Source organism: Chlorocebus sabaeus, chromosome 10, assembly GCF_047675955.1.
Source record: "Chlorocebus sabaeus isolate Y175 chromosome 10, mChlSab1.0.hap1, whole genome shotgun sequence".
In the NCBI taxonomy this organism is placed as follows: domain Eukaryota; kingdom Metazoa; phylum Chordata; class Mammalia; order Primates; family Cercopithecidae; genus Chlorocebus; species Chlorocebus sabaeus.
The window spans coordinates 25755415-25776610 of record NC_132913.1 but is presented as its reverse complement, the minus strand read 5'-3'; the positions used below and the strand labels follow the sequence as shown (position 1 = coordinate 25776610).

Genomic DNA, 21196 nt, shown 5'->3' with positions numbered 1-21196 from the left:
CATCATTCTTAGCAAACTATCACAAGAACAGAAAACCAAACACCGCATGTTCTCACTTGTAGGTGGGAACTGAACAATGAGATCACTTGGACTCGGGAAGGGGAACATCACACACCGGGGCCTATCATGGGGATGGGGGAGGGGGGAGGGATTGCATTGGGAGTTATACCTGATGTAAATGACGAGTTGATGGGTGCAGCACACCAACATGGCACAAGTATACATATGTAGCAAACCTGCACGTTGTGCACATGTACCCTACAACTTGAAGTTTAATAAATAAATTAAAAAAAAAAAAAAAAGAAAAGAACTATATAAAAATCAATGATTTAAGTCTTCACCTTAAGAAGTTAGGAAACAAAGGGTAAGTAATAAAGCTAAATGAGGACACACTGATAAAACAGAAAATGGACACCAACAGAAAAAATGAACAAAGTCTGTTTTTTATAAATATCTAGCAAGATTGATCATTATTAATAACTGTTTCTCTAATTGTCAGCAAGGTGAACTAAAGGACACATCTATTTTTGTATTTTTTTGGGCATCACTGTATCTTATGCCAAATAAGGGCTCAATTGTGTAATTAATTATTACTAACAGGAGACACTTGTCCATTCAGCCTAAAACCTTAAATCCCAAGAGGAATGGATTTGATCAAGACTTTGATATGCTAAGTTCTTTTATGCTTGAATGTTAACAGTTCTCACTCCTTCTCTCTCTCTCTCTCATACACACACACACACACTCGGTGTCTTTTTAAAAAAAAAATTTTTAGACAGGGTCTCAATCTGTCTGGAGTGCAGTAATGTGATCTTGGCTTACTGCAGCCTTAACCTCCTAGGCTCAATCGATCGTCCCCCTTAGCTTCCTGAGTAGCTGGGACTACAGGCCCATGCCATCATACCCCCCAATACAAAAATTTCTGCAGTTTTCGTAGAGATGGGTTTTTGAACTCCCAGGCTCAAGCGATCTGCCTGCCTCAGCCTCCCAAAGTGCTGGGATTGTAGGCATGAGCCACCTCACCTGACCGGGAAATGTCTTTTCAAAATAAGAGGAATTTACATTATCCTAGCAATTGCATGCCACATTACTTCCAAATGATTATAAACATCTCATTAGTAATGATGGTCTGCGTAAGAATTAAATACAAACTGCCAAATCAACCACATGACCTATATTACCTTTCCCAAGCTTGGTGTAGTCAATGATTTCACTGATTTACTGTTTTTGATTTTACCATCTTTGCCATTCTGGATAGCTTTGATATACTGACTTGCCCAGCGTGTACATTTTAAAAATATTTAACCTTTTTTCTTATTAACAATGTAATACATTGTTTTATGAAAAGCTTGGAAAATGCAGTACATTGGAACAAACGACCCCAGTACATAATCTGAAGACAAATATTATCATTATATTCTTGTCTTATATTTTCCTCAAGTATATTTTTATTAAATATCGGTACATGATAGTATGGCTTATTTTTTCTACTTTATGTAGTATTCATTTTTTTTCTCCTATCTTCCAGTAAAATTTTGTGGGATATTTTCTTCCTTGTAGAGTCCGTAAGTCTCAAGAAAATTCCTAGACTTCTTCCATTTTATTTTCTGCCACTGTGATTGGGATTTTACTTCCCATCGATGGTTTCTGTCAGTACATGTATCTTGTGGATTATCTCTAGATTTTCCTAGCCATTTTACAAAGCTGGCATGAAATTCTAAATTTAAGTCTCCTAGGAAGACAATTGTATAAAACTTCCAAATATAGGCCTACTTTCTCCTATACTTGGAGAATCCATTTCCTCACTCAGATTCTACTTCTTTCCTCAAAGATTCATTTCTTCTTTGAAAAATCTTTTACATTTTAACTTCCTATTTGGCCACTCAGCAGAACGTGACACTGTTAGACATTTCTTTTCCTGAAACATTCTCCTCTCCAACTTCCTGGAGGGAAATGTTCCTGATTTAATCTTATTATGCATCCTTTTTAGCATAATGATAACATTTTATGTTTCTACCCTAAGCTGCCTTCTTTTCAGCCTACATAAGCAGATTATCATTTGTGTATTGATGATTACTTCGTTTATAACTGAGATCACTTTTATGATTCACATATCCAACCAGAATGCACCATAGGAACCCTAAGTTCAACAGCCTCCAAATGAAATTTTTTTTTTCCCAAAAATATTCCCATTCTTGTGATTACTCTATCGGTGAACAGAACTACCCTCCACCCAGTTAGCCAAATGCAAAACCTGGAACCTGGAAGCCACTCTTAACTCCTCTTTCTCCCTTCTACCATATGCAATTTATTTTCAAGTTGTTTCAATGTTTTCTCTCAACTCTCCCCCTAATGGGAAAAGCCCCCTCCAAACTATGTAAAGATTGACAGATTGTTGATCAGCATGAAATACCCCCATCTGAAATACTTCAGTCCTCCCAGGTTAAGTCAGGTTCCTTTAATAAGGTCTGGAATGAACTGTAACCCTGCCTTACTGGTTTGTGTTAGTCCTTTCTTCCCTTTACACAATAGGATATAGTCATGTTCATTTTCATTTCTATAAATGTTCTATATGAACCTTGGTCAGCCTCTAAGACTTCAAGTAATGGGCTGGATGACACCCTCACTAACCTGCTTAGTTTCCACTGAATCTCAATTTAGACATCACTTCCTCAGAAAAGTCATCTGGGACTCCCACCCTCATCCCAGTTTAGGGGTTCCTCTTGTATTTCTATCACAATTATCCCCTACTATTATACGACTGCACTTTCTTCAAGAAAATAAACTTTATGAACACACAGACCATTTCTACTTTATCACTGTAAACAGCTCTACACAGTGCCAGGCACTCCATTTAATTAACTGCTAATATAAATTAAACGGAATTGTCTTTTTCTTCATCTCTCTATTCTTGTCCTTATATTCTGGGAACATTTCTCAACCTTGTCTTCTACTGATTCAAATGTCTGATTTATCATTTCTGGTGTTGATCAAATTTAATGCATCTAACTTTAGTACCTTTTTTCAATTGCATGTCATTCTCATTTTTCATCTTTGCCTGTTATAATGACTATCACAATTATTTTAGGACTTTATAAAAACAGTCTAAAAACCTCTGCTTATGGCAATGTATCTATTTTAGAGCAGAATAGCAGAGTTCTCAGTGCACTTTTTTTTTTTTTTTTTTTTTGCTGTAATTGTTATTTACAAATCCCACCTTTTTTTCTCTTTGCTTGTTATCAATTAAGGCCTGGTTTGAATCTCAGCAAATGGGTAGGATACCATAGAAACTGTTCAGGTGTTATGTCACAGGCTGGCAAAAGACTACACCTGCATCCTTTACAAAAGGAACAAGGGGGTGGGGGAAGAGCCAGGGAGAGGTGGAAAGGAAACATAAGAGGACAACAGGAATGACAAACCTTTTGCTTGCCACTGTACACTGCAGAGGCATGCAGACCTCTCTGGTATTCCCCAACAGCCCCCCCAAAAGCAACAACATATTATGTGAAAGATTTCTACCAATGTGTCTTCTATTTAAAAACAGTGATCAAAGCAAATGCCACTCTTCGTCTTCTCTTAGGAACAAATGATTCTGAGGTGGTAGACGGAGACACCACATCTCAATGTTCTCAAACTATTAAGGGGACTGGCTGCGGCAGAGTAGGAAGCAAAAGGTTACACAAAGTTCATTAGTAACATTTATAATATTATTAACCACTTATCCTACTTTACTATACTTGCATAGATGATGTTCTAAATTTTTCAACCCGCTTTTATTCTATTAGGGAAAATTCAGTACATGTATGTGTGTCTGAGGTACATGGAAGGCTTTTCACTGTGCCTTTCTACTACCACATTGGCCATAATTTTAAAGCACGAAATGTGTTACTGTTGTTAAACTGATTCAGGAATATCCTGCCCCAATTTGCTTTTTGATAGCATCAAATGATTAAACTGTCTAGGATAACTGAAATTAAGACGGGATAGGAATGACAAAGAAAAGGTGATCTCTAAGTGTTACATTAATCGTACGTAATCGTACGTAGCATTAGAATAAGTCATCCAGTATTGATGGTTCATACATATTAAAATAAATGCATATTAATATTTCACAATTAAGAATGTCTTCAATTGGTTCCAAAAAATAAGAGCTTACCTATGTAGAATAGACAATTACTATGCATGATTTATCATATCAAATAAACACAAGATAGCCAATTAATTCTGAATAAGTAGTAACAACTTTATTTTAACTCATGTTGAAATGCAAAAAATATTTTCAGCAACAAGATACAAGTACTATGTATCTTATCATTAACATCAGCTAATTAAAAACGAGGCTGAAAAGTTCAATATAAGTTTTTATACACTTGAATCTTGAAAATCAGTTTCCCCAAGAACTAATCTTTAAATAATTTTTGCGGAATTTCATTTTCAAAAATGAGACTCACGTAAGTTACATCTTCATTTTTTAAAACTGACTGCAAAATTTACTGGGTTACAGTATACAATGATAAACTCTGACAACAGAAAAATTTAAATATAAGAATTTCTTTTCAAACATAAAGTTCACATACTGCAAACAGAAGACACTGTGTGATTTCATTCCTAGTAAGGAGTTAGTCCTGCATATGTTAGGCACTCAATATTTGTTCAACTGGACCTAAAATTTACATCATTCCATGAACACTTAAATAAAGTAGAGCTCATTAACTTGTATAAAAAAGGTTTGTAAAATACACTCATGTGTGCAGAAAGTGCTGTCTTTATAATCTGAGAACACTAAAACAAATCCACTCACCCACCCACCTTCTTTTGTAAGAATACATTGAATATTTTTATTTTATCCATCAAAGAGCATGCATGTCCAAGTCAGAATAATTCACCTCGTCAAGTATGCTTGGCTCTAAGCCAAGTATATTTAAGTATGTTGAGTTGGATTTTCACAATCCCTGTTCTATTTTAGTAACACTGGGTCATATCTATGACCCACATTTTATAAAGAATTCTGATTAAGATTTTAAACTTATGCACAAAATTTAAACGGGTAAATTATTAATTCTAATTTTGGCCATCTAAGCTCTTATTTAGATCCAGTTTTAAAAAAACCAATAATGTTCATGACAACTTTTTGAGATCTTTGTTAATATTTTAAAACAATTTTATTATAACTGATGTCCTAAAAAGGCACTGTTTTCACATTTCATCATGCAGTAAATTGATCACATTTTTGAAAATTATCATTTGCTCCGTTAATCAATTGTCCTCCAAAGTAAAGCACATTTAAATGAAATATTTCTGCTAACCTGAACTTTCAACATTTAACTGATTTCTATTTCCAGAAATTCACTCTTTTTAACATACCACACACAAGCCCCAAGCAAATACAGGTATTTACACACACACGCATACACACACACACAAATGATCACATTATTTCATGCAAGGTTCTCCAATTACCATTTCAAGACAATGACACATGACTATTCAAGGAGGTAACATTGGCAAGCCATATTATGGCACCTTCATTATTTGTGCTCCAAATATCCACACACATTAAAATTAAAAAATGAAAAGGCACAAATATAGTATTTCTAAGTGTTGGTCTAAACAACAGTTACTCAATGATTATTTTTATAGTATGTAACATTTTAAACCATTCACTGCTTTCTCAGAAAAAGCCCTGCTTAAGGTGACAAAGGGAAACAGAAACAGGCTAATAGTTCAAAAGGCTGGACAGAATATCTATGCCTATTTTGAAAGTAACGTATGTAGCTTAAAAATGAGGGGGAGGAGGCTATTAGAGCACTCATGTCAGAATACATTAAGTGTTTTTATCATTGCCTCAAGAACCCACAATACCAAAAATATACATAATAAATAAAAAAATAAATCAACTACCATATGATTCTGTTAGTATAATGGTAGGCATTATATTATCTGAAAAGTGGACATTTCTACGAACACGGATATTCTTACAGCACAGTGTTTGACATTTTTGGTACAAAATGTGCTACCAAACTAAAAAAAAAATCTTTATAATAAAATCCTTAAGATTTGCAATAAACTCTCGAGTAAGTAAGAAGAAGCTGAAATGTTCATTATATGGTATTTTTACTGAAGTCACTGTGGTTAGAAATATAGATTCAAGCGGTGAATTAATTCACAATGTGCCGGTGTGGTGTGCATTGGATATAAATGGATACATCAGTACTTTTCTGATATATGACAACATAATTCTATAGCCTGAGGGAATTTTTGTTTTCTTATAAGACCCTCACAAAATCTTAAATTGGAAATGTATACATATGTATGTGTGTATGTGATTTTTAAAATTATAATATTGCAAACTTAAGAGGCTCAATCTTATGACGGATTTAAGGAAGTGAATTTCTACCTCCCATAACACCCTTACACAGGATGAAGGATGAAGTCCATCACCAGGTAAGAATCTTTCTTCTATCCCAAGAGATTCTTCCAATTTCAAATTTAAGTTACCATGACAAAGAATGAAACTACATAGAAAGTAATGAAGACAGGTGAAAATACGATCTTTTTAAACTCCAGGTTGTTGTGGATAACAAAAGGTTATTTGAGTTTTTTCAATGTAAATATGAATCCAGATGAATCTGGATACATTAAAATTGCTTCAGTTAACACCTAACAAAGAGATAGCAAAAATAAGGTCTATTTGAAAACCTCAAGCTTCATTTTTTCTTTTGTCCTGACTTCAAACATTAAATAAACAAATTATACAGATTTTTATCTGAAGAATAGTTATGTTTGCAAACATAAGTATATGCATTTTTTTCCAGTGACACACTTTTTCCCTTGTGGTCAAACATAAATCGTGCCCTTAAGAAGCACATTGTCACCACCACAGTAAGTCAGATGTGGTGCCCCGACACTGACTACTTCTGCTTCTCCAGGACAATGCACCAGAACAAACCTCTCTTGAGAACACAACTATCAACCACTGAACGTGTATATGTATTTAAAGCTAAAATTCATTTATAATAAAGAACTGGCCCATGAAAATCAGTTTATAAATAGTTTATCCTGTTCACATTATGCAGAATTTCAGTATCATCCACAATGTTAGTACAGTAACTGAAACACAATGAAGAAAAACGGGGAGGAGGGGAGGTTCCTAGTGTGACCTGACATAGTCTAAGGGTTCTCTCCTTTTGTATGCATCTCCCACAGGCAAGTATCAGTTCACTATGTGAAGGAGAGTTGACTATCCAGGATTCATTTATTGTTCAGGTGTCTTTTCCAAAATGTGAGCAAACAGGAGTCAATTCAATAATGAGTATCTGTAATCCAAACCGATTTAACTACAATCAAGGATACCTTTCTTATCTATTATCGTAAACATCCCAGTTGTCTCCATCTAAAAATATCTTTCAAAAGTTAAGACACAATTAATTATACCTTAATAATTCCCTCAAAAGCAAAAAAATATATGTACCATTCAGCATACAAAAGTTACACAGTAAAAGTGCATATATATCTTTCTTAATTGGCCCACTCATTAAATTTACATTTGGTCATCCTTACTTTTAACATGTACAGAATTCTTCATATAAATGTAGGTCAGTATAAATTAAAAAAAAAATTACTTCCACACAATACATGCTTTCTTCATGAAATCTTAACCTCAATCAGTTCTTAATCATTGTAAACTTAGAATAAACCCACAGTTTGTTGGACAGTTAACATACAAGACAAACATCACAAATGTCACTAAAAATCTGGGCCAACTCATTGCATATTTGCCCCCTGAAATGAAAAATAAATTAGAATTGAAGCAGTGTATTGCCATAACTTACCTTGAAGGTAAGAGGGTTCTCCCATATTTATAGAACTTAGACTGGAGACATTACTGGTAATCTCCAATACAAGTGCTTTTAAAGAGAACTTAGTTTTAAACTTTGAGATAGCATAGGACAAACCCTATAAAAATTCATTTTTCTTTTTGCAAAATAATGGAAGATCCTTTTGAAACTTAATATCTTCAGTTATCAATATTACTGCATTATGGAGCTAGTGCAATTCTGCATAGCCTTGGTCAAAATGACAAGGCACAATAAAAAAAAATTAAAGTATTATATGAACAAGAGAAGTCATTGAAGATAATTTAAGGCCTTGAAGTGAATTAATCAGTCTAATTTAAAGCTGAAGAATAAACCATAAATTATCCACCTGAAATGCAAGCAATATGCTTTTTCAGCTTCTGTTCTGTGGACAAAATAACAGAAACAACTCTTGCTTATGGTTTGTGTATTAGAATCCTTCTGGACCTGGAGGAGTAAAAGTCAATTCCATTTTTCAACTGTTCATGGAAGATTTCAGGACTGTTTTAGCCGTTTGCGTGGAATGCCAAACTGTGGACACTGTGCAGATGCTAGTGCTCGAAAGGCTTCTGCTACTAAATGAGGGTGAGACTGAATCATGGACTTCCACCCCGATGTTTCCATTATGTCGGTTGCTTGGCTGAGAAATAGAATTAAAAAGATGTTTACTAAAGAGTACTTTTCAAAATGTACGGTTGCACTGCAAATTTCAAAATATTTGGACAATTTTTACCTAGGTATTCGAATCATTTGCTTTTATTAAAATACCATCTTTATCTTACTGGTATTTTCTGTGGCAACTGAAACTATTAAATTTTTCTGGAAGTTCTATTCCCTTAAAGTATGCGACATAGGTCTTCACAGTTCAACTCTCATTGTTACTATTTCTGTACCAGCTCTTTCAAGAGCCCCTTTCTCTGCTTTTATATGCCTCTTATAAGGCAGATTTTCTCTTGAGTTACAAATATTGAACTCTACTCTTCTCCCTTAACATTCATTATTCATTCTATCTCATCCACTATTCACAATTTTAACTATGAAATTCAATGATGTTAACTACTAATTTGCTAAATCCTAGGGCTCCACACAAAGTTCATTCCCAACCACTTGGTTTTCTCACTTGGATGTGCCTCAAGACCCATAAATTCAGGACTGTCAGATGAAAGCTCATCATCCCTCTCCCCAACCCCAAATTCTTCCTCCTACCTTTCCAGTCAGCTAAAGCTTCCACCATCATCCAATGATGCAAGCTAGAAATCTGGGAGTCACCATAGACTCCTCTCCAATCATCAAAACCTTATTTTAAGGTCTGAAAGGCTTCAGAGATGTCCTGAATCCCAGTTTAAGGCCCACATCATCTCACGTTTGGATTATGACAACAGACTCCTAAGTGGTCTTCTAGTCTCCTGCTCCTCTCAAACCGAGCTTCCATAATGTTACCTTGGTAACACAAATATGACTATACGAGGCCCTCTTCATTGTTCCCCACTGCTCATATCCAAGTTCTTTAGAAAGACAAATACAGCATCATATTATGTTTGGTTTCTTACTCTACCCACACTTCCAACCCCCTCTTCCATGATCTGGCATTTTATACTCTGATATTGAACTACTTATTGTACCCTATGTACACTATGCTCTCACCAAACAATAACAGTAAATAAATGCTCCAGCAACAAATCTACTTACCCTTCCTTGCCTCATTTCTCTCCTTTATGCCATCTACCATCCAAGTCATATCTAAATACTAGATTCTCCCTTCAAAATATTTCTTACTTTCTTTTCTCTCTAGCCCCACTGTCACCAATCAAGTCTAATTTCCACCACTCATCTCTTGCCTGAACTACTCCAATAACTTTCCAACTAGCCTACCTGTATTCAACCTTGTTTCTCAACTACTATCGCCACCGTAACCTCCCCACAATTCGTTCTCCGCCCTGCATGCAGAGATTGTTAAAAACGCAAAACTAATCATGTCCCACTCTGGGTGAAAACCCTTTACTGGTCACCTACTACTCTGAATATCTAAAAATTCTAATGTTATTTTACATGGCCTTTCAGGATCTGACCTCTGCCTACTTTCTCCTGCTTCTTATTACCTACCTCCCCGCCGCCACACACACACACACACACACACACACACACACACACACACACACACACACACAGAGTATACTGCTCTTTCTCATTGTTAAAACTCTGCACATCTCATGCCCTTTTTCTGGGGTGTACTTTTCTTCCTCTCTTCCCTCTTCTTTACCATGGTAACCTCTACAATATTTCTGGTATTAAGCTTCATAACAATTTTTTGAAAAGGCTTTCTCTGATTCCTAGATTAGGTTAAGTCTCTGCTATATGCTCCTATGGGTATGCTACATATTCCCTATCATCACACTTTATTGCAATTACCTGTTTAATCAATCTGCTGCTAGACCATAAACTCCATGAAGGCAGGGAAAATATATGTCATGCTCACCACTGTATTCTCTATACTGTGCACTGTAACTTGGGAATTTACTGGATAATAAAAGATAAGTATCCGTCAAAAGAATGATCAACTACTACTTTACGCTTCTATACTTTGGTTCATGCTGTCCCTTCTGCCTGCAATGCTTGCTACTTCCTTCTTAGTTCTGCTAACTCCTATTTGTGTTTTAAGACTCAGAAATCTCCAGGAAGCCATTTCTAAATTCCCAGGGTTAGTCAAGTGCTTGTACATATTCTTCTATTGTATTACTTAGCATATTATAATGAAATGATATATTTATATATCTATCTATATTAGATAACTTTCTCAGGACCAAGAATTTCTCTTGAAATTATTTTTATATGCAGTAACCTACCTAGCATTGTACTTGACACACAGAAGATGCTAGAGTAATGTTTGCTGAACTAAATAGTAGCTGATACCAACAAAACAATTTTTTAAGTTGGCAAACATCAAATTATTAGGTTGGTGCAAAAATAATTGTGGTTTTTGCCATTAAAAGTAATGCCAAAATCTGCAATTACTTTTGCACCAGCCTAATACCTGTGTGTCATTGTGTTCAAAATTTCAATTAGTTGTTTAGAATCACATAGATACCTATTATACCTTTTTCATTTATTAATAAATATCTATTGATGAATATGAATACAGCTTCTCCAAGGGGGTACAAAACAAGCTATTTTTGACACTGAAAAAGTTATAAAACGTAAAGTATTTCCTTAAGAGTAAAACTAGAGCTTGAAAATGGCTAAGTACAAAGGATCCTAAACTGACATTTGATGCTAATATATTTTAAACGCAAAACAATTTTTCTCTAGGATCAAATACCATGATGATATCATATTAGCATACACTGATCAACATATTATACAAGACAACCAATAATTTTAAATTTTTTTTTTTTTTTTTACTTTCAGAAAACAGAATCTACAAACTAACAGGATGAACTCAGTTAAACAACTTCACATATATCAAAACAGATTAAAGCAATGGGAAATAATTAAGTCAATAAACTAATTCATTTCATTCTTTAAAATATTTGGCCGGGTGCGGTGGCTCACGCCTGTATAATCCCAGAACTTTGGGAGGCCGAGATGGGCAGATCACGAGGTCAGGAGATTGAGACCATCCTGGCTAACATGGTGAAACCCCATCTCTATTAAAAATACAAAAAATTAGCTAGGCGTGGTGGCGGGCTCCTGTAGTCCCAGCTACTTGGGAGGCTGAGGCAGGAGAATGGCATGAATCCAGGAGGCAGAGCTTGCAGTGAGCCGAGATCGTGCCACTGTACTCCAGCCTGGGCGACAGTGCGAGACTCCGTCAAAAAAAAAAAAAAAAAAAAATTTCCCAGTTTCTTATATCAACTTTTGATAATTTGAGGAAGTGAAATTTAAGGGTTTATAGGCAAAACTAATCAAAATGAGAAGCAAACACTTCAACCTATTGACTCCCCATTTTGATTTCAGGTAATTACAAAGAATATTTAAGTCATGAAAAATAAGAGAAGGGAAAAAAGTAGAATAGCATACTCATATTCACAAGAGTATTCTCATATTCACAAGATCCAGTCTTAGAAGATATAGCAACTATCCAACTCCTTATAGGTTCACTAGGGAAAAGGGAATATCAAATTGTTATCATTTTTTGAATATTAGGAAGCTAGTCTAATATAGCATATTACTCAAGGTACCTGGCTAACCTAAGAAGCAGTGAGTCAGCCTTCAAAAAGGCTTTCTCAGCAAATCTGGAGGGTAACATTCCTCATAAGAGTAAATGAATTATTTCCCACACTTTTTGGAATGTTTTTTGAAGGGGCACGGACTGGATCTCTAGCAATACCTGGACTCTGCTATATACCACATGGCATTATGTACTTAAGATATTACAGCATCTATCCGAGGTTGCATTAGAAGCTGACCTACGAGGGAGCATAGCCTCAGGAATCCACTAAGTAGTCTTTGTTTGTTTGTTTTTAATAACTGGCAGTTTGCTTCATATGACATCTGGATTCATACTTATTGTAGATGAACAAAAGGCTATGCAAACATTTAATTTCACTTATGCAGAGCAACTTTAAGTCAGAAACTGATGTCATCTTACTTGCTGTTCCAGTTTTTCCCATCTTTACACCCAAGTTGTCGAAGTACACTGCACCTGCATTGAAGATTTAAATATACTTAAAAAAAAAGTCTGGTGAAAAAATATTGAAGGTGTCATGCCCAATGAAATACAAGCATAGCTTACCTATTAATAAAGTCTATGGCTTGTGCTTTCAACTGTTCTGCACTGTGCAAATCTGCAAGGACAAGGGTATCCGCAACATTCTCTACTGAGAGGTTACTACACAAAGCTTCTTCGCACATGACCTTCAGCCGTTCCAGTGCATACTATCCAAAATGAAAACATAACCATTAAACATTTACTCCAACTAAGTTCCTGAATACATGATACATTTGTAACTTGGAAAATAAAGGTAAAGTAGATTATTCTTTTTGTTTTTTTTTTTTTTTTTTTTTGAGACGGAGTCTTGCTCTGTAACCCGGGCTGGACTGCAGTGGCCGGATCTCAGATCACTGCAAGCTCCGCCTCCCGGGTTTACGCCATTCTCCTGCCTCAGCCTCCCGAGTAGCTGGGACTACAGGCGCCCGCCACCTCGCCCGGCTAGTTTTTTGTATTTTTAGTAGAGACGGGGTTTCACCGTGTTAGCCAGGATGGTCTCGATCTCCTGACCTCGTGATCCGCCCGTCTCGGCCTCCCAAAGTGCTGGGATTACAGGCTTGAGCCACCGCGCCCGGCCAAGTAGATTATTCTTTACAATTATTTTAAAATTCTTTAAGTTACTGTTTTAACCTAATATGAAGAAAATATAAATGAATGTACTTAGAAAAAAGACTAATTTTGTTTAGGAAACTGCAATTTGCATAAGTGTATTTTTTAAAGTAGGATTTATTCTAAAAAGCTACCTTATTACTCAGTATTCTTAATAAATATACTTCTCTACTACTTCAAACACTAATGTGTACCACCAAGTATACTGCATGTTGCCACCACTCAGTATTGAAGAATGCATTCATTATAATGTCAAATAAATCATATTTACAACCACTAAACATTCTTGCAGTTATTAGTGTATGTTATGTAACATGCTGAGCAGCTTTACTACAGTATAACTGACACACAATAAAGTACACATAAGGTTCACACTCTGGTAAGTTTATACAGCCATAAAACCATCATTAACTCTGTAGTAAATATACCAATTGTCCCCCAAAGTTTCCCCCTACCTCTTTGTAATCTTTCCCTCTCGTCCCACCCTAGGTAATACCCCTGATACGATTTCTATCACTATAGATTACTTTGCATTTTCTGGAGTTTGCTATAAATGAAATAATATATTATATATTTGTTTTTGTCTGACTCCTTCATTCAGTATAATTATTTTGAGAATAATGAATGTTATTGCCTATCAATAGCTCAGTCCTTTTTATTCCATCATACATAGATATACAACAATACGTTTTACACATTCAACTGCTGATGAATATTTGGGTTGTTACCAGTTCTTGGCTGTTACAAATGAAGCTGTTAGTCATATACAAGTGCCTGTATGGGCATATGCTTTCTTTCCTCTTAGGTAAAAACCTAAAATTGGACTCACTAGATCACAGTGTAAGTTTATGTTTAACTTTCTGAGAAACTGTCAAACACTTTTCCAACGTGGTTGTACCATTTTACATTTCCATCAGCAGCATATGAGAGCCCTACTTTTTCCATGTCTTTAACATATGAGAATCCTATTCTTCCACATCCTTGAGAACACTTAGTATGGTCTTTGTACTTTTAGCCATTATAATGATATGTAGGAATATCTCATGATGGTTTGAATTTACATTTCCCTAATGACCTAATGATGTTGAGTATCATTTATTTTTGACACAGGGTCTTGCTGTGTTGTCCAGGCTGGAGTGCAGTGGCACAATTAGGGCTCATTACAGCCTCGACCTCCTGGGCTAAAGGAATTCTCCCATCTCAGCCTGAGTAGCTGAGATTACAGGCACATGCCACCACACCAGGCTAATTAAAAAAAAAAAAAACTGTAGAGATAGGGACTTACTATGTTGCATTTGCTGGTTTCAAACTCCTGGGCTCAAGTGATCCTCCAGCCTAGGCCTCCTAAAGTGTTGGGATTACAGGTGTGAGCCACCATGCTTGACTAGAATATCTTTTAATGTATTTCAGACATTATTTCAGAAAATGTCTGCTCAAATGTTTTGTCTACTTTTAGAAATAACATTGTTTTCTTATAACTGAGTTTTGAGAATTCTTTATATAGTCTGAATACAAAAGTCAAATATATTCTGAATAAAAGTTGTTCATTAGATATCTGCTGTGCAAAATATTTCCTCCCAGTTTGTAGCTAATCTTTTTATTCTGTCTTTTGAAGAAAAGCAGTTGAAATTTTATTGAAGTCTATTTTATCATTTTCTTCTTTTACAGATGTTTTTGGTGCCACAGCTAAGAAATCTCTGCCTAACCTAACATCACAAAGACTTTCTCCTATGTTTCGTTTTAGAAGCTTTAGATTTTTAGATTTATGATCCATTTTGCATTACTTAATTTTTTGAGATGGAATTTTGCTTTTTTGCCCAGGCTGGAGTGCAGTGGCATGATCTTGGCTCACTGAAACCTCTGTCTCCTGGGTTCAAGCGATTCTCCTGCCTCAGCCTCCCAAGAAACTGGGATTACAGGCACACACCACCATGCCCAGCTAATTTTTATATTTTTAGTAGAGACAAGGTTTCATTTACCATGTTGGCCAGGCTGATCTTGAACTCCTGACCTCTAGTGATCCGTTCACTTTGGCCTCCCAAAGTGTTGGGATTACAGGCGTGAGCCACCATGCGAGGCCTGCCGTATTTTTTATGTATGGTTTGAGGTACACATGTAAGTATTCAATTGTTCCTGCACCACTTGTTTAAAGATTATCCTTTTTCTACTAAACTGTCTTTGCACCTTTGTCAATTAAATATTCATAATGCGACGGTCTATTTTCATATTCATATTCTTTATTCTGTTCCATTATTTGTCTATCCTGACACCAATACACACTGTCTTAATTTCTAAAGCTTTATAGTAAGTCATGATATCAAGTAGTGTTAGTCCTCTACTTTATTCTTTTTTTCCCCAAAGTTATTACACATAAAATCTTAAATCAGCTTGTCAACTTCTGGGGAAAAAAAAAAAAAGAAAGAAAAAAGACTGCTAGAATCTTGAGAGGAATATGGTGACTCTACTATCAATTTTAAAGACAACTGACATTTTAACAATATTGAGACTTTCAGTCCATGGACAAGATTTATGTACTTATTTAAGTCTTTCTGAGTTTCTTTTAGCATATTTTGTAATTTTTTTTTTTCTTTTCAACTTTTATTTTAAAATCAGGGAGATACATGTGCAGGTTTGTTACAGAGGTATATTGTGTAATGCCATGGACATAAACATGGGAACAACAGACACTGAGGACTCCTTGAGGGGGTAGAGAAGGAGGGGGGCAAGGAATGAAAACTTACCTATTATAGGGTACTATGATCATTACCTGGGTGATGGGGTGAATCACACCCTAAACCTCAGCATCACACAATATACCTTTATAATTTTCAATGTGCAGGTTTTAAACCTCTTTTTTCAAATGTATATCTATGTATTTAGTACTGACGATGCTGCTATTGTAAATGGTGTTTTTAAGTTTTTATTGCGACAGTTACAGATTCATGTGCAGTTGTCAGAAAAAATAGATTCCATATACACTTGGTCCAGTTTCCCCAATAGTAACATTTTTCAAATGATGTGTATATATACACACATACCATCCATCGACACATACACATGCATAAGTACATATATACATACATACACGCATATGTGAACTTGTATACTGAATGTGCTTTTATGATTGAGAACCACTGGCTTATACATTTTTCTGATGTTTTCTGCAGTTTCTCTGCCTTCAAAAAAACATTACAAAAAAGTATTATAAAATTGTTAATATTGTTTTTGCTCTTTCTATGCTGTCATAATAAAAAACCATCTCTACATGGAGAGAATCAAGTGACATAATATCCAGTATTTTTTCCTTTTTTTAAAAAAGGTCATGCACTACATCTCAAGACTAAAAATATCTGAAAATTACATATGCCACTGTGTGTGTTCTTTTAAATGGAAGTCCATATACACTCAAAACGACTGAGTTTACAGGTTACTCTCCCATGAAAAAAATCACTTCTTTCTGGTTCAAGATGCTTTCACATCGTGACTTCAAAAAAAAAATTTCATTTCCAGATTACCCTAGTGTATGGTATTTCATAAAGCTCTCATGAGCCATCTACAAATAATACAAGTTATTTGGAGTTTGCATTTGATGACAGCATTCTATATAAATCAAGCTTGAGGGTATATTTTGGTTCCTTAAGACCTAATTACTTACTTTGTCTGCAGCTGCCAACAAGTTGTCAGCCATTTTGTCAAGGTTTGGTGCTCTCCCTGTGTAAATGAACCTCATCATTTCTTTAAAAACGTCAGGGTCTAAATCATTTATTTCCACTTGATTCTGATATCAAAAAACAACACAAAAAAGTTAAAAAAAAATGCACACACAAATGAACCAAAGTGAATCTTTGACAGTAATTTAAAAGCCCTACATCTACACTAAAATAGTGTATAACTCAAATACACATATACAGATATTTCTAAATTCTACTTTAAAATTGAGGTAGGTACATCTTCATTAAGTACTTCGGCAAAGTGAAGTGGACAAGTCCAAGAGGAAAAGCATACACTATCGGAGAGGTGGGAACCGTGGCCAGGTGGACAGCCCATATCCGGATATTCAGACCAAGCCAAGCACCACTATGTGGAAAAAGGAGCCCCAAGTTTTCAATTAAAAACAGTTAAAGAAAAAAAAAAAACAAGTAAACAAACAGAAAACTATAAACCAAATAAAACACATCTGTGTTAAGTTTCTGACCACTATTCTAAAGGACACTGGCTATTAACCCTTTCTTTGTTGAATCTCTAGGTCCTAATACAACACCTAAGACTCTATAACAAACAGTTCTATTCCCAGAATTAATCAAAAGTAGGGCAAGGTACTAGAGGTAACAACAAAGCCCACTACCTCAGAATTCTCCCATTTGCAAAAATGGCATGTATTATCATATACTGGCACTTCCTTGCTTACCTGAAAAACAGTCAAGTCCAAAGAGGACTAGTGCTTTTTTACTGCATGTTTTTGTATTTAGTTTCTTTGCTGAGATCAATAAAGCTAAATATCTAACTAAATGACAGCAAATTTTTCTGACCCCTTGATGTCAACAGTATATGATATCATTGATGTCTCCCAACTTGAAAGTGATCAGAAGGCTGATCACAGCATCTCCCCAAACCAAAATTTGAGAAAGAAAGCAGTTATTTTATTGCAGCATCTAGTTCTGCAGAAAGAATAAAATTGAGCCACATGAATAAACTCTGGAGTTGTCCAGCTGGAGCCGTACGGTCCACAAGTTATGCAAACAGCAAAGAATTAACCTCTGATCTCTAACATAACTACATTTCACGATGACAAGTGAAAGAGAAACATCTGGGGGAGTCAAGTAGGTAACATCCTGATTACAGTTGGTATACAATAATACTGATGTCATCTATGTTATTTTTGTTGCTAGAAAACAGACTCCAAAAATCAATCCATAAAGTCTACAAAGGCAGAATATATACCTTGAACAGAGACTTCTCAAATAGCTATGGACCAGAAGAGTCCTTTGGATAACTATCCTTTTGCATAATAACTATCTAATTTACCTACCAGATGGACAGAAAAAAATAGCTGTTCCCTGGAATATTCACTGCACATCCACATTGAGCTACATCTATTATTCTATTATAGAACACATTTTTTCCTATTTGTAAAAATTTTCCCTGCTTATCACAGTATGACAATGAGAACACTGCACTACTACTTTTAAAACATACACCCAACTACTTTACCTTTATATAAATTAAATATTAGCCTTTAAGCCATGTTTACCTTTTTGCTTTCTTCCATTTCATGTTCAAACATGGCGTTAAAAACTGGGGATCGAGCTGTAACAAGATTATGCATCATTATTTTATGCATAAATGTATTTTTTAAATGTACTATATTACCCCATAAGTAGAAAGTACCTGCAAGCACAGATTTATGAGCTTTAAATTCTTGTCCTCTCACGAAAAAACTGCAGTCTGTAAATCTTGTGTTTTCCCAGAGATTACCTAAATCTTCTGCTAGACGACACTCAGGCACCTTCAAAGTATTTGTATTAGTATGTCCTGATATGTTTACTGAATCTTGGACCACACTCACCTAATAAAAAAGGAACAGCAAGAAAAACACTTTCAAAAAGTAATATCAATAATTAGTTTAAGTCTATACTTCAAATTTTTTTATGTTTAATATTATTTGGATAATTCAATGTATTCCTAATCAAAATTTATAATATCTAGAAACTGAAATTAAAAACACAATTTAAAGGAGAGAAATGAAAAAATTAGAAATAATATAGATCTTTTTCAATTTATGTAAATAAATGGCTTATCAATTGGTCAGAATGCTTGATTATTAATTACAAAAATACTTCTCAATAGAAAAGCCACAATATGATATAAAAACTCAAACAAGAATACACCTTTGTGAGGTGGAGAAATAAATTTCTTTTTTATTTTCTTACACTTCAAATCTATCTATATTTAAATTTTACTATATGTACATAAACATAGTATTTTGTTTAGAAGTCAAAATGACTTTTTACAGTATAAAAAAGGTGATAAAATTACAGTCTATGATATGCAAATTGAGAAGTGTTTAAAGTGTTATTCCTAATGTTTCACTTCTAGTAAAACTAATTTAAATACATATTAAACTGATTTAAATGTTAAGGTACAAAAACTTCCACAAATGCAATTGTAATTATTAAAGTTCATGAAAATCTTTTATGGAAGATGAACAGCAAGAGCAATATAATTTAGTTCGATTTGCAGACCCTTATTTACTTAATAATCAATAAAAGTAGGTATGATTACATATTATTTTTATGAAAATTCCAATATAATATGGATTAAGTTATTTCCCATAAAAGATGACTACATACTGAATATCCTAAAACACTACTGACTGAGTCTTGCACACCACTTTTAAAAAAATTTTATTGATTTTTTATTTTTGAGACAAAGTCTGGCTCTGTCACCCAGGCTGGAGTGCAGTGGTGTGATCTCGGCTCCCTGCAACCACTGCCTCCTGGGTTCAAGTGATTCTCCTGCCTCAGATCTCCTGAGTAGCTGGGATTACAGGTGTGCACCACCATACCCGGCTAATTTTTGCAGTTTTTAGTAGAGAAGGGGTTTCACCATGTTGGTCCGGCTGGTCTTCAACTCCTGACCTTAAGTGATCCATCCACCTGCCTTGACCTCTCAAAGAGTTGGGATTACAGGCGTGAGCCACTGCACCTGGCTGCACATCACTTTTTTAAAAAACGAATTCTACTATGCTATTAACAATGTCACACTACATTTAATACATGTAAAAAATACATTTAAAGAAAACACTACCTTAACTAGTAAGTAAATGTTTCAAAGTAAATGATTTTAAAACAAACAAACAAAAAGTGCTACATTACTCATCTATTGCTGTTTTCAACTTCTAAGTTTTGGGATCATTTGTTACACAGCAATAGATAGCTGCATTAATTTAACAATATTTCATCAGGCTTTTATTAAGTAAAATATAAATAAGGACACACATATATACAGTAAACTATGCAGAAAACAGAATCAGAAATAAATAAATTTGCTAAACTACCAACATGCTAACACAAAGTCTAATTATGTAAAATGTTTGGAGAAGATTAAGTCTCAGAAGTCCCAATACATCCAAACATACAAACATGTATCTCATGTGAATGAACACACACTTCTAAAGAAAAACCAGAAAATTTTATTTTTCTGAGGATATTTTTATTAACCACTTTTGCCCTAAATTTACATATTAACCATTTGAAATCATATGTGTCATAGAAATCACCCAATCTATTCACCTTATTTTATAAAGAGACTTCAAACTGTGCTAAAGACAAGGTAAACAAAGTGTTCCAAACCACACTGTGCTGGCTTGTATGAAAGGAAGACTACTCCTAAATCTCCAGATTCCTTTCTTTTCTTTTTTCTTTTCTAGACGGAGTCTTGCTCTGTTGCCCAGGCTGGAGTGTAGTGGCGTGATCTAGGCTCCCTGCAAGCTCTGCCTCCCGGGTTCACGCCATTCTCCTGCCTCAGCCTCCCAAGTAGCTGGGACTACAGGCGCCCACCACCACGCCTGGCTAATCTTTTGTATTTTTAGAGACGGGTTTTCACCGTGTTAGCCACGATGGTCTCAATCTCCCAACCTCGTGATTCACCCGCCTCAGCTTCCCAAAGTGCTGGGATTACAGGCGTGAACCACTGCACCTGGCCCAGATTCCTTTCTTTATGGCTCTTTGTGCAATATTTTTTTGATATTTTTAAAAATTAGCAACATTAACACAATTATGATCAAAAAGCATTTATTACAACAATCTTGTGAGATGTTTCTCTAAGTATGGGAGCCACAAGATATTGTATAAACAAACAAATCTGCCAATAAAGGTTCTCCTATCTTATCAAGTTTTTAATCAAATTATGTCTAAAATTTTAATAACTATAAAAGAGAAAAAAAGTTTCACTAATCCTTACCCAACTGCCCTATTCTACTACACATTATAACCTAATGATATAGACACAAAAAATGTTGGTG

At 35.0% G+C, this 21196-nt stretch overlaps 1 protein-coding gene across 4 annotated transcripts in view; it reads right to left on the bottom strand.

The window, feature by feature from the left end:
- Nucleotides 1-4222: 4222 nt before the first annotated feature.
- SPOPL (speckle type BTB/POZ protein like) overlaps nucleotides 4223-21196 on the bottom strand; it is a 65997-nt gene continuing 49023 nt past the window's right edge. For 3 of the 4 annotated variants that reach the window (XM_007964869.3, XM_007964873.3, XM_073019650.1), the window contains 6 exons: nucleotides 18562-18739; nucleotides 18425-18480; nucleotides 16829-16951; nucleotides 12589-12731; nucleotides 12445-12498; nucleotides 4223-8496 (listed from right to left, as the gene is read on the bottom strand). In XM_007964869.3, coding sequence (XP_007963060.1) covers nucleotides 8352-8496; nucleotides 12445-12498; nucleotides 12589-12731; nucleotides 16829-16951; nucleotides 18425-18480; nucleotides 18562-18739 — 699 coding nt within the window. In that variant the 3' untranslated portion in view covers nucleotides 4223-8351. The remainder of the gene's footprint in view (nucleotides 8497-12444; nucleotides 12499-12588; nucleotides 12732-16828; nucleotides 16952-18424; nucleotides 18481-18561; nucleotides 18740-21196) is intronic. The other variant, XM_073019649.1, reaches the window with a different exon arrangement.